The sequence below is a fragment of the Sinocyclocheilus anshuiensis genome, unplaced genomic scaffold (genome assembly GCF_001515605.1).
Source record: "Sinocyclocheilus anshuiensis isolate Anshui unplaced genomic scaffold, SAMN03320099.WGS_v1.1 scaffold1538, whole genome shotgun sequence".
NCBI lineage: Eukaryota > Metazoa > Chordata > Actinopteri > Cypriniformes > Cyprinidae > Sinocyclocheilus > Sinocyclocheilus anshuiensis.
Window position 1 is genome coordinate 365685 of NW_015547762.1, and position 14641 is coordinate 380325.

At 37.3% G+C, this 14641-nt stretch overlaps 2 protein-coding genes across 2 annotated transcripts in view; one reads left to right on the forward strand and one right to left on the reverse strand.

Annotated features, from left to right (window-relative positions):
- The window catches only part of LOC107704504 (dedicator of cytokinesis protein 7-like), a 54796-nt gene extending 46503 nt beyond the window's left edge, over positions 1 to 8293 (forward strand). Inside the window, 7 exon segments of the mRNA XM_016507438.1 lie at positions 5044 to 5169; positions 5275 to 5364; positions 5467 to 5703; positions 6203 to 6346; positions 6913 to 7019; positions 7357 to 7524; positions 8158 to 8293. Of these exon segments, the coding sequence (XP_016362924.1) occupies positions 5044 to 5169; positions 5275 to 5364; positions 5467 to 5703; positions 6203 to 6346; positions 6913 to 7019; positions 7357 to 7524; positions 8158 to 8200 (915 nt within the window). The 3' untranslated portion in view covers positions 8201 to 8293.
- Positions 8294 to 8628: 335 nt separating this feature from the next.
- Positions 8629 to 14194, reverse strand: LOC107704506 (ubiquitin carboxyl-terminal hydrolase 1-like). The gene is made up of 2 exons (XM_016507439.1): positions 13953 to 14194; positions 8629 to 10291 (listed from the first exon to the last, which is right to left on the reverse strand). Exons 1-2 carry the CDS (start codon positions 14192 to 14194, stop codon positions 9544 to 9546), a joined length of 990 nt encoding a protein of 329 aa, XP_016362925.1. The 3' UTR covers positions 8629 to 9543.
- Between the last annotated feature and the right edge of the window lie 447 nt (positions 14195 to 14641).

Below are 14641 nucleotides of genomic sequence, written 5' to 3' on the forward strand. Positions count from 1 at the left end.
TGAAATTAAAAAAAAAAAAAAAACACGAAGCAGTGCGAATGACATAAGAGTCAGCCCTCCCTATGCTCTCAAAATAATTAAATATTCATACTGTGTATATATGTGCATATTTTGCAATAAACTTTGTTTCTATACTGAACAACTTTTAAATGAATGAATTTATATTTAAATTTTTTATAATATAATAATTATATTTTTCATTTGGTTGTCATTTGCAGTCCTTCTTGGGATTATAGTTCTTTTCTTCGTAAGTACACAAACTTGTACCTTTGTCGTTTTGTCCAGTTGCCACTTTTTTTTTTTTTTACTTCAAATTAAAATGTGAAATTTTCACCTCGCAGCTGGTAATCATTATTAAATCACTATGGGGGAAAAATGAATGTGAAAATACTTCCGGAGCCAACGTTGCTGAAAAAGTAGAGTACTATTGGGCTTTATCTAAAAAAATAAAATAAAAATAAAATAGCAACTAGGATAGTCTTCAAATATACATTTTTGGTGTTCCACAGAAGAAAGAACATCATACAGGTTTGGAATTACATGAGTGTGAGTAACCAATGACAAAATTATTAATTATGGTATCTATTTACAAAATCAGCTGAAGATTGAATAAGGGCTAGATGCTTTTTTGGAGACTATGCAGAATTCTTTTATTTCTTTTCTTTTTTTTTCATAAATTATGCTTGTTTTTCCTCTAAAGGGACATCATGGTGAGCATCGTTTCAAAACATTTACATTCAAAGTGATGTCCAACTGACCTTCTCTTTATACGAGTTTTTTATTTCATTGCAAACTAAATCGACCCCTGAGTTCTAATTTACACCAATTTGTTTGTATACTAGCATTAATCTCACTTTGATTTATTGCATGGCAACGACTCCACAAAACCTTCATAATTTGACACTTATTGCAGCATTATACCAGGAATGCATTACAACTGTCCGTTTAATAAAGACCCTTAATGCACTTTTCTCTGCCTGCTGCTTCTTCATTTCATGCTTGTTTTTGAGTTTTAGTCTTTTGTGTTTGCGTGTTTTTTTCTTTAAGCATTGATTCATGGTAGTATTGCTGGTTGTTTGTTTTGTGTGTACGTGTTTTGTTAGTCTTTCAAAGAGTTTCCTGGTTTCCTGATTAAAATGTTCTGTTCTCTCCTTTTTTATTTCCCTGGTTGCTGACCCCTCCTCTTCCCACTTTAATTATTGTGTCTTGTGGTAAGTTCATAGTCCGAGGGTTTATTTCCATGACTTTTATGACTGAAAAAAACATTCGCAATGAACCAGAGAGGGGCTGAACCATCTCAGACACCTGGTATCCAGGCCCACACAATCTGAAATTCATAAGCAGAAAACTCAACACATTTCCGCAGAACTGGAATGTCCATCATTCACAGTTTTATGCATCTTTTATTCCTTGCTATTTATTTATACAATGTTTTGACTCATTTAAATATGCTTACTTAACTCGAATGCTCTATTTAACTAGTTTTTCATTTAGGCTTATTGATAATTTGTTTACACCCATTTTGAACAGCTATATATATATATATATATAATTTAATGTGTTACTTCACTTATGATAGATGTGATATATGGCATAAATTAAGAGAATCATTATGGAAAATATTTCATCTCGTTATCTAAATTTGGGCTGTATGGTTGGTCTGCTTTGGTTCAGCCTTTATCTGCATCTGATTAATACGTCACTTCCTGTGCACTCAGACATGTTCCCGGCTCTGTACATATATACCCACCACTCTTTTTCCTTACTGTGCTTCTATGACCTACCCTGTTACTCCAGCACGTACTAATTCTATCTGACATTCTATTTCTATTGACATAAGTGTTTCAGTTTGACGTTCTGTATTAGGCTTCAGCAGCACGTTTACTTTCTCACAAGGAGCTGGCTACTTATGTTCCGTTCTTTGTCTCTTATTTGGAGTACAGTTGTTAACTTACTCTTTAAGGACATCAGGTTGCCTCTGGTCTTCTTCCTGTTATGTCATCCTATGCTAATACAGTTTACAGAGAAATTTCCCACTTCTTGCACCACTGTCCTCAAGCTTGGCTCAAACTCAAACTATATTCAGATTTTGTGTCTTATGTGGAGATGCTCACTTTCTTCTTCTTTTTTTTTTTTAATGGCTAATAATGCTAATATATACCATTATAAAAAGTTATGGTTTTGAAATAAGCTCAGAAAGCCTGCATTTAATAAATAAAAAATACAGTAAAAAAAAAAAAAACAGTAATATTGTGAAATTGCAACTTAATTATTACAATTTAAGATGGCCATTTTCTATTTTAATGGGGTCATGACATGGTTTTTATTTTTATTTTAATATGTTCCTTACGGTTTACTTGTAATGTTAATAAAAAAAATGTTTTTCACAAAAAAAAACAAATATGTGGAAAAATTATTATTTTAAACCCTCATTCGGACCCTCTCTCTAAAATGACTTGTTTTAAGAGGCGGGTCCTTTAAGGCTGGTCTGGAATTATGATTGGCTAAAGTCATTGCATAGGAAACAGTATCAACGCAACACAATGTGAGTGTTTTGACAACATCAAAAAAAAAAACAGTCATTTCCAGACAAAGCATCATGAAATCATTTACTTACGGTTTGTGATGCAGCTGCAGTCTGATCCAGTTCCGCTTCATCAAATGTTTCTTTGTGAACTCTCCATCACACCGTGCCTCGTTTACAAAATAAAATCCTCAGACACGATCCGGGATGCCATTAAAAATAAACTATCCAATTGTTCGTTACGCTAGGATCCTTCTGATATCTGTACAAAGACGCGAGGAAGCTGTTTAAACCAAATGCTTTAAAGCGAACGTTCTTTCACTCCATTTGTCCTACTGACGACAGACTCAAACATGTGGACCGTGTCAGAAAGCAAACGCGCGTCTGTATACTGTATCCAGTGTAGACAAGTTAAGCGGCAGTGATTGTAATTTCTATTTGCTTCTGACGCATCGCGATACTCGCATTCAGCGTGATCAAGTGTCAAGCCGTTAAAGCGACTGAACGCCAGTAGGCGGGGTCTATGATGAGAAGATGACTATTCGTCAACGCCTTGCTCTGAAGGCAGTGTTTATGCAAATGTTTGTTTTGCATCTCAGATCCAAAACGAGCCGTTTTTGGAGCTTGATTAAATAAATGCTTTGTTTATAATAAGGAGGACATGTAAGCTATGAAACTTGCAGGATGTTTTAATAGTGCAAAGGCCTCTTATATGCCAAAAGATCAAGGCAAATTTGATTTCTCATGTCATGACCCCTTTAAAAGTCCTATTATGCTTTTTCAACTTTAGTTAGTCTGTAATGTTGCTGTTTGAGCATAAAAAGGATCTGCAAAGTTACAAAGCTCAAAGTCCACTTCAAAAGGAGAAATTTTATTTAACAGAAATCACTTTTCAAAAACTACAACGAATGACTCGTTTGGACTACAACGCATATTTTCTGGGATTTGTGACATCACAAATATCGGCGAATGGGACGAGACCTGGTTGAGCTGCACTAGAGAAGGCAACGAGTGTTATCACTATGTCGGAGACACGCTAGCTTTCCCAAGGCAGATGAACTTATGGCGCTTTTCCACTGCATGGTACGGCACGGTACGGTTCACTTTTGGGGGGTTTTCCACTGGGTACAGTACCTGGTACCTGGTACTTTTTTTAGTACCACTTCGGTTGGGGTTCCAAGCGAACCATACCGTTACCAAAACGTGATGTGTAAACTCTGCTGATCACGGATTGGCCGGAGAGAATCGTCACTACCTGCGTCACTGAACTTCCGACACAAACACAACAGAACCGCTAGATTTAAATCAGCACAGCCAGCGAAGGATCGAACGCAACTGTTTTGAACGAGCGCACCTTTTTTTAACAACCAAAAACTTTTGTTGTCTGTTGCGGAAGTACAGACGTTCCTCTCGTTGATAGCAGAGGAGCGGATCCAGCGAGAGCTTGATGGGGCGATGCAGAATGAAAACGTTTTTTTTTTAGGAGTCGTGGTAGTAGAGGCGGCGCAACTATAACGACATGTGAATAATCCCGCCCACTCTAAAGCGGTACTGAACTGCAGTGGAAACGCGAACCGTGCCGTGCCGTACCGAGCCGAGTTGTACCACGCAGTGGAAAAGCGCCATTAGAGTGGTTACAATCATCCGGGTTTAAATCGCGCTCAAATTGATTTGATTTTGATGCAATATTTACCCTGAAGCTCGCAGGCGCTGTAATAATGTAAAATATGTGAAAAAATAATGTTTTTCGAACAACCTAGTATGAGAGCCTGTTCTAGTGCACCCCCAAAACAAAATCAAGACTTTGTAAAAGAGCATAATAGGACCCCTTTAAAATATATTTTACTTTCAACAGCCACTACTCTAGTCTTCAGTGTCACATGGTCTTTCAAAAATCATTTTAATATGCTGATTTGCTGCTCAAGAAACATTTCTTATTAGTATCAAATCAATGTTGAAAACGGTTAAGATGCTTAATGTTTGTGGAATTTTTTACAAGAACAACATTTATTATTATTTTCTTAAGTATTAATTTCTTTCAAAGAAAAACGTACTGACCCCAGACTTTTGAATGGTAGTGTAACATCGAGAAACTATATAGAAATTTGGAATAATAATAATAAATGAAATCAGGTTGTGTCAAATATCCTCAAATGGTAGATGTTACTACTATAATAATGATACTGTATTAGCAGTGGCTGTATTTTGCTGTATTTCACCGTTATATAATTGCATCACTATTGCCAGTGTTGAATGCAGGTTATTTATGTAAACATGTACCAGACAATGTTTACATTGCTGCTGTCACTTGATAACTTGCTGCCATGAGAAAATGTTGTGTTTGCCTCATTGCACTTTACCTTTCTTTATGAGTAACTGTTTTAAAGTGTAAACCCATGACATATGTCAAATGAGAACCAACAGGATTTATGTTTCCGTGTTATCTGGTGTTTTTAAATGGCAGCTTTAATTAACAGCACATTAGTAATTAACACATTTGTTTGTTTCAGGATGGAAAGCGGATGTTTGGCACCTATTTTAGAGTTGGATTTTATGGTTCTAAATTGGGTGACTTGGATGAGCAGGAGTTTGTCTACAAAGAGCCAGCCATCACCAAGCTGGCAGAAATCTCACATCGGCTTGAGGTACAAAACCATTTGCATTTTCTGTTTCACGTTTTATTAGATAAGCAATTTGTATCATACACATACATAACCTCTCTTAATTTGTTAATTTTGTCTTAATTCCAGAGTTTCTATGGTGAAAGGTTTGGTGAGGACCAAGTGGAAGTTATTAAAGATTCCAATCCAGTTGACAAGTGTAAATTGGACCCAAATAAGGTGCGTTGAAATACTGCATTATGCTGCAAAATTTGTGCTCCGTTTTAAAAACAATAAACGATAATACTTTGCATTGAGAAATAACATCACTTTCCAATACAGGCCTTCATTCAGATCACGTACGTTGAACCATATTTTGACACTTATGAAATGAAGGACCGCATCACGTACTTCGATAAGAACTACAACCTGCGCCGCTTCGTCTACTGCACGCCGTTCACACTCGACGGAAGAGCTCATGGTGACCTGCACGAACAGTTTAAACGAAAGACCATTCTCACTACCTCCCACGCTTTCCCCTACATCAAGACCCGCATCAACATCATCCATAAAGAGGAGGTAACTCACAAACATGCATTGTGAAAGCTTGTATAGTTTTTCATGCTAGATGAAAATTACATCAAAAGTATCAAGATCATTTAAATAGCTAATGGAATATGAGTGTAGTACTTGTTAATTTAATACCATGGTATACCATAGTAATGCCCAGTGTCATTTTAGTATTAATTATAGTATTTTTTTTAACAATTTGCATTATTTATTTTTTTAGTTTTCTTTTTAAAGTTGTAGTAATTTTATGTGCTTTTGTCATTTTTATTTTATTTATTTATTTTTATATTTCTATTTAGCTTTATTTTTTATTTCAATTTTAGTAATTAGTCATTTAGGTTATATAAATATATATCAATACTTCAGCAAATATATATTATTTGATTTCAGCTTCCAGTTAACAAAACATTTATTAATAGTTTTGGTTTTAGTTAACAATAACACTGAATGCCACAGTGTTTTCGTAAGGTTAAGGGAAGATATTGATATATTACTATTTGCCTTTCAGATAATTTCCACGCCTATTGAAGTAGCCATTGAGGACATGCAGAAGAAGACACAGGAGCTGGCTTTTGCCACTCATCAAGACCCATCCGATGCCAAAATGTTACAGATGGTTCTGCAGGGGTCTGTTGGCACCACTGTTAACCAGGTGACTAGTTGAGCCTATTCACTTAATAATACAGATGCAATATCACTGTTGTTATCTTCTGGATTAATTTGAGCAACTTGATGACACAGTAACGGTACATATAACATCTGGAAATTCAGCCTCCAGAATGTGTAATATATTTCATTGCCATGCAGTAGTTCCCATTATTTAACAAATGTAGTTACTTAAATACTTGGGGCAGACAAAAAAAAAAAAAAAACATATATATATATATATATATATATATATATATATATATATATTGTAAGCCCTGGACCACAAGATTTGGTGAGATTAGCTCAAGTTGTCCACATAGATAATGCACCAGGCAGGTATTTGATATATATATATTGACGATATAAATTAACGATATATATATCGTTAAAACAACAATTACGATATCGCAGACTATATATATATATCGCACAACCTTATACAGACACACACACACACACACACATAAATGTTTGTATATTAATATATATACAAACATTTTTGTATCATTGGTGAAATTAGTAAATCATTTGAATGATTCTAACCTATGTATGTATTGTATTTCTCTATAGGGCCCTCTTGAGGTGGCCCAGGTATTTCTGTCTGAGATCCCAAGTGATCCTAAACTCTACAGGCACCATAATAAACTGCGACTGTGCTTCAAAGACTTCACCAAGAGGTTTGATTCCAGATGCTCTCACACTACATTAACATGGACTCCAGTAGTCCAACTACTAACCATGACTTTTTACATCACATTTATAATGAAGCATTACTATATGTATATAGATCAACTATTATCCCAAAAATAATTGAACTATTGCAGTCCATGTAAATGTTGCTGCTTTTGTATGGTTGCATGACATGTTTTTTTAACAGTTAAATGGTAATAATACAGTGGTCAGTAATACAATTAGAACTTTGAAATGCCTGCATGGTAAATGCCACGTAACATTACCGAAATGGCCTTAGGGTGAACTGACTGTTAACCCTGCAACCTTCAATAACTCCCCTAGATGTGAAGATGCCCTTCGCAAAAATAAGAGTCTGATTGGTCCAGACCAGAAAGAGTATCAGAGAGAGCTGGAGAGGAACTACCACAGACTGAAAGAAGCTCTGCAGCCTCTCATTAACAGGAAGATCCCACAACTCTACAAACCTGTGTTACAGGTGAACTCACACAGGTCAGACAATTAAAATTGTCGAAAGCTGTTAAGAATGTCCTGTATACGTCACCTTGCGCCCGATAAACCAGCTTACTGCAGCAACTTGGTTTACCAAACTACGTTTGAATGAATGAATAATGGGAGTTTCCTCCTTAAGCCCTTCAAGCCTTAATATTTGAATCAAAGGGCCATTAATATTTTATTAATACAAGTCAAATGGTTCACTGTAAAGTACACAACAGTTGCTCAGTTTGTTTCATATGAAAGCAAAATTGTGATTTAAATTGTACTGCAAATATTGCAGAATGCATAGAAATTCCATCATTGAATCAAATCGAATTGAGGCCTACTACAGTCAGGAAATGGGCCTTCATAGCCTGGTCTATTTAGTGAAGTTCATCAACAGCAATGCATGATTAGTTAGTTTCTCATAACGGATGACACATGGATAATGTGTTACATAATTGTCCAAAAAGGTGTGGGTGTTTTAAATGTACTTAATTTCTTTTTTCCATTTTAACAAGCAGCAAAAGGACAGCTTGAGAAGGTAGTCAAGTTGTTGGCGAGCATATTTTTAAAATAGTTTGCTGACCGTTAAAGTTTTGTTTTTTATTCGTTTTATGACATTAAAAGTTTTTCTTTTTCTTTCAGAGACTCTTTTAGCAGAATGAGCCTTCGCAAGCTAGACGTGTGAAGATTGAAGAAATAAAAAGAACAAATGCAATTTTATTTATTTGTATATATCAGTCCTCCTCACAATATCAGTGTTTCTGCCATAAAGTAAAAAGAGATAAGTGTTAAGACGTTTGGTACATCATTCCAATTTTGTATTAGTTTACAAAATGGCCTGTTACATGATCACAAGAAGTGATGATGAATTTAGCATACAATTTGTCAAAACCTGTATTCTATTACTCTGTGCACTTTTTTTTTTTTTACTTCATCCCAGTGCATTTTTAATAGTTACGGTACAACTTAAGTTCATTTAATCCTTACAGAAAAAGCAAAAAAGGTGATGAATTTTTTTTCGGCATTATGTAGTTTTATGTACCTTTTGTTTACTTTAAATATTTTACTAAATAAATACTCTAATAGCCATTCCAATGTGTTGTTAAAGAAACCGCACCAAAAGACTTTTATTTTTATATGTTGGTATTTTAATGTGGCAAATAAGAATCTACATAACCAGGTAATAGAAAAATAATTACATTTTCCCTGCCTCCTCAAATATACAACAGAATGTAAGAGATTCTCGTGAATTGTTTTATTAATTGCTCATAGAGATCTTGGTGTAATAGCAGGGCCTGCTCACAACATAGGAAAGAAAAGCTTCTTAGACTGGACTGAAGTATGGCTGATAAACTATAAACCTAGAAAAATAGGTCACTTTATCCCTGTGGTCATTTATAGACAAATTATACACTCTGTACTTTCGAGGTTGCCCACCTAAATTTGATTCTCTCTGTGCATATAGTCTGCAGCGGGAAACAAAACACATTGCCTGTGCTTTCTAGTATCAAAAAATGAAGAGATTAAAAAATTAGAAATCTACTTTGGGTTTTTAAGCTATTAATAATACCCTCCAAAATGGACATCAAAAATGTGAATTCATACTTGAGACAAAACCCAAACAAGCCAGAATTTATCTTTTTAAAAAATATATAAAATTTCAGTGCACAAGAAATCATTTTGTGCTATTTATTGGAGCTTCTATGGAATGCTTGAAAGTATAGGAAAACTGTCACATGCACTGCTGCAATAAGTGCCAAGGTACGCGTTTGCATGAGGGTCACTGAAAAGCAGATGACATGGACTCACTGAACAAGAAGATAAAGTACAAAAACAGTCAAACAAAAAAGTGGCAACAAATGTCATGGCCTTGAAAGATTCACATCGGCTTTTCACTGACACTAGTTACACAAACATACATATCGACTATTAACACATCCTGACTTGCTTTTCCAGTTGCCTGCAAACGTACTTTCATAGTCCACGTCTTGCCAGTAAAACTTCGTAACCGAGTCCCTTCGGCTGTTTTTACTGAGAGACTCTCTTGTAGAAGAGCAGGTAAGGTGTAGAGGTGGAGCATGTCTCGGGGGAACAGGCTCTGAGGAAGTCCTCTTCTTCAAAGAGTCTCACTTCGGAGTCATCAAACAGCATCCACTTTCCCTCAAAGTCCAAAAGGTTCCGCAGAGCGAGGTCAAAACTCACCTGGGTCCCGTCGCCCATAGCATCAACTCCCTCTTCCTCGGTCTCTTTCTTCACTGTGTTATGAAGCAAAGAACCGGCGGCACGACTGGCCGAGCCGGAAGTCTTCTCTGGATTGGTTTGATTGCTGTTGCTAAGCTCATAACTGGTGACGCTTCTCTGTCCTCCTAAAAGCCCAACACCCTCGGAGGACCTCTTGCTTCCTGATTTGCTGGACATGCTGACTCTGGCCACATTTTGCCCCCTGCCAGGCAAGCTGAAAGACACCTCACCGTCATCGTACTCTGTTTGAAGTACCTCCTCTTTCTTCTGTTTCGTGTCTTCCTCTCGGTCTCGGTCTTGATCTTCATCCTGAGACTGAAGCCTGAGAGTGGTGCGATGGAGATCCATCATGCGGATGCAAGTGGTGTAGTGACCGCTGCTGATGGTTACTCCGCTGTGCATTACCACGGCGAAGAGCTCGTAGTGATGGCTCTGGTCTGGAGAATCAGGCTGAGTGCACCACTCATGCAGGGAAAGCTTGAGAGGGGTCTGCAGAGGAGTATTCACCTTGGAAAGGCCAGCATAAGGATCCATCCTAAAGATTGAGGAAGATTGTACTAACTTCTTAATGCACATTGGCAACTTCAACAAGACTGAATCAAATATTTTGTCTCAAGTTGCTAAATCCTAAACATTTTTACCCTTATTTCTCAGAGTCTTAATGTTTCCTGTATTTGTTTCTGCTGTAATAAACAATGGAAACAGACTTGTGGGCAATTCACTGTGCCCTTCAGGGCTTCCATAGTTGAAAGATAGGAACTAAGTAGAGCTGCACGATTAATCGTTAAAAGATTGCAATCTCGATTCAAACACCCAAGCGATCTAATTTCTAAAGGATGACACTCGTCTATTAAATCTTTGAAAAAGTCTTACCGGAAAATTCAAATCTGCGTTCGTGCTGCCACTGACACAGAGACAGAGAGCATGCATGTTTAGGTAAGAAACAGCTTCACAAACAGTCTTTTCAATCACAAAGTATTATTTCTGTCTTACAATCATTCATATGATCACAGAAATAATGGGATGAAAGTTTATAGTTCGGATATAAACACTGATGTCTATGATGGCGATCAAAATCTAGCAAATCACCTTTTGAAAGCAACGTTTGTGTCGATTACATTGGTTTGCCACTAGGTGGCGACAAGTGACTTAAAAAATGTATTTGTCATTGAATTGTTCATTGACGAGATTCGTTCAAAAACGCTGATTCATCCAGTAAGGACTTATGAGTGAGTCATTGAACGTAATTTTAATATTGACAAGTGTTTATTATATATATATATATATATATATATATGTGTGTGTGTGCTGTCAAACAATCATATCCAAAATAAATAAAGTTCTTGTTTACATAATGTGTGTACTGTGTATATCGTGTTTCCTTCTGGAGCATCAGTGAATGAACCTTTTTTTAATAGTTGTGTTTGAGTCCCTCAATGGTCCTCAATGTGAAAAGATGGATCTCAAACAGTCACTGCTCGAAAGGGTTCAAAAGATGCTGGAAAACGGAAGAATCTTCAGGATATGGAGGATTTTTATGAAGAACAGTGCTCAGTTTAACTGTTCAGAACAAACAAGGGACTCATGAACAACCATCACAAAACAAAAACAGTTGTGGATCATTCAGGTAACCACACACAGTATTATTAAGAACCATGGGTTCCCAAACTTCTGAATGGGGTTATTTGAATAATTTCAGCAATTGTTTTGTCTTGTGGTGTATATGTAAACATCTTTTATGTAAAATATCTTACTCAGGACAGTACTAAATAAAAAATAACATGCATTTTGTATGATCTCTCTTATTTTGTTAAAATGACTCACATTTTCAGATTCCGCAAGGGGTTCACAAACTTTCAAGCAGCACTGTATATATATTAGGGCTGGGCAGGTTAACGCGTTAACTCATTAATTAATTCCAACAATTATTATCGCGCATTAACACAGTTCTTTTTTATTATTATTATTTTGAAGTCCGTTGCTCACTGGCTCTGAATACACAGACAAACCATGGGTCACAGGGGGAGTGGGATGTTGATCAGTACTGGATTGGGATGAGTGTCATCACGCGTCACCAGGGCCGCATTAAGACCGCACTGGGCCCCGGGGCTATGACTTACTGCAGGGCCCCCCATCCTAACCTAAAATCTGTGTGGACGATGACACTGTTCTTATCTGCTCCATGTGCCCGGTTCACTTGCTGTTCCAGCAACTTCCACTCCATCATCAGCTTTAGTAAAATAACCTGAGGAATTTACTAAGTCATGTTTTTTATGTTGTTTGTATTTTAAGTTTTTTGTTTTTTGAGCCCCTCTCTCTTTTAGAATTGCTGACATTTTTACTTACTGAATGTTGTTCTTTGCGCGACCATTTCCAGATTACTCCAGAACAAAGTGAAGAGAGGTGAATGCAGACATACTGGGAAGCAATCACCTAATAGATGCGTGCGCATATCGTTCAAAAGTCGAATATAGAATAAATGCAATTGATTGGTAAACCAAATTCAGACTTTAAGTTTCAATTTCAAATGGTAATGCATGGAATTTACGGAAAAGCTCAACTACTCAATCGCTTTGGCGATCGGCACTCCAGTCAATCTACTCCACAGCCAAACACGGGCCCCCTCCTTGCTCGGGCCCCTGGGCTTCAGCCCCGCCTAGCCCTATGGTTAAAATGGCCCTGCGCGTCACAACCAATGAGAGCACTTGGGGTGGGCCTGACTGCAGCAGCGCTCACATGAATGATCCAGATAAAATTATTTAGGCTAAGAATCAACATTCACAAACCACTGTTCACTGTTTTTAACAGAAAAGAATGCAACGTTCTCGTAATCATGACTTCATAAGTTTCCGATAGCACGTGAAGACAGCAGAGAAGCACTCTAACTCAGCACAGTGGAGTGCATCGTATTGTTAACTAAATTGTGGTTTATTAATTTGAGTAGTTTGGAACGCGGTAACACACGGCCCTCTCACAATATACAGTGGGTACGGAAAGTATTCAGACCCCCTTAAATTTTTCGCTCTTTGTTATATTGCAGCCATTTGCTAAAATCATTTAAGTTAATTTTTTTTCCTCATTAATGTACACACAGCACCCCACATTGACAGAAAAACACAGAATCGTTGACATTTTTGCAGATTTATTAAAAAAGAAAAACTGAAATATCACATGGTCCTAAGTATTCAGACCCTTTGCTGTGACACTCATATATTTAACTCAGGTGCTGTCCATTTCTTCTGATCATCCTTGAGATGGTTCTACACCTTCATTTGAGTCCAGCTGTGTTTGATTATACTGATTGGACTTGATTAGGAAAGCCACACACCTGTCTATATAAAAATTTAAGGGGGTCTGAATACTTTCCGTACCCACTGTATATACGCAATCATGCTGCACGTATCAGAAGTTCTGCACTCTGGTGCGGTTAGCGCTCACACTGCATGCGTGCTGCGCCCAAGCCCAACTGAACCGTGCTCTGGCCCACCTCTTCCAACTGAGCCAGGGATGGCTAAACGAACCGCGCACGGCACGGAGCGATCACACTAGTCAAACAAACCGGGCTTTGGGGGACAAACGCGCTTGGGCACGGTTAAGATTGCCTAGTGTGAGTCCCGCATCCCACCCGCTCTCGTCCATCAAGTGTTGTCTCCGTTGCGTTAGGTCCCGCGATAGTGCAGGTCTCTACTCGGAAGGTGCCTGTTATAATGTTATGATCGATATTTAATTTGATTACATTAATGTTTAAGTTGAAATTTACAAGAAATATTTTAACTGCTACTCTGTAAAAGGAATACTGCTGTAAAAAAACATCTTTTTTGTTTAAAGTGTTTGCAAACCAAATGTTATTGCACTTTTGTTCATATAGCAGTACTTTTAAATGAAAAAGTGCACAATACACTACTTTTGAATTCATTGAATTTTGTGCATAATGCGATTAATCCCGATTAAAAAATGTTAATCGTTGCCCAGAACTAATATATATATTTTTTTTTAAATAATAATTAAATTAATTAAACACGTTTAAATAGACTGCAGCAATTAATACTTTGTCACAGCCTCTAGTAAATTGCACATTATTTTGTTAAGTTCAAAATCGTGATTTCTATTTCAGACAAAAAAAATTGTGATTCTCAATTTATCCAGAATCGTGCAGCTCTAGAACTAAGCATTAAAAATCTGTAGAGGATACATACTCGGAGCCATTGGCAGCAAAGCATTTCAGGTGGATTGTGATGACTTCTGGTGTTTTGTCAAACAGAAGACTTCTCTCAGCTTCTGTGTAGTGATGACAGGTCTCACAGAAATATTTATCTTCACCCATAATCCGCTCCACAGATGCAAATTGAGATATGGCCCACTTTAGAGTTTTCAGCTCAGGCTTGGGATCTGGAGAAACTGAAAAAGGAGGATAGTTATAAAATAATCTAACCAGCATCCGAGTGTCCACTGACAGTCACAAATAGGCATGGGACGATAACCGGTTTCAAGGTATACCGCGGTTTGGAAAAGTCACGGTTTCAAAACCACTAAAATCTTCCGTTATACCGTTCCTGCGGTATGCGCAGTTTTTTTACGTGTCGTCAAAGACGGAAAGTGCAGGACTCCCTCAGCTGTGTGCAGCGAAGAGCGTAGCGAGTCACATGACCCCTCCCCCTCCGGTTGGTGCGAGCGGAGTCACCTGTGTGTAAGATGGCCGAAGGAGATGAATCCCTGGAACTTTTTCCCCCGTCGAAAAAGATGAAGTCAGTCGTATGGGAATTTTTCGGGTAACGTAGACTATTGATTGCTCTATTTACAAATTTGCTTTATTACAAAATACAGGCAAATTCTTGTTATAGAAGTTATTGATCCTAAATTTACAGAGCCCCGCACATGACATGGG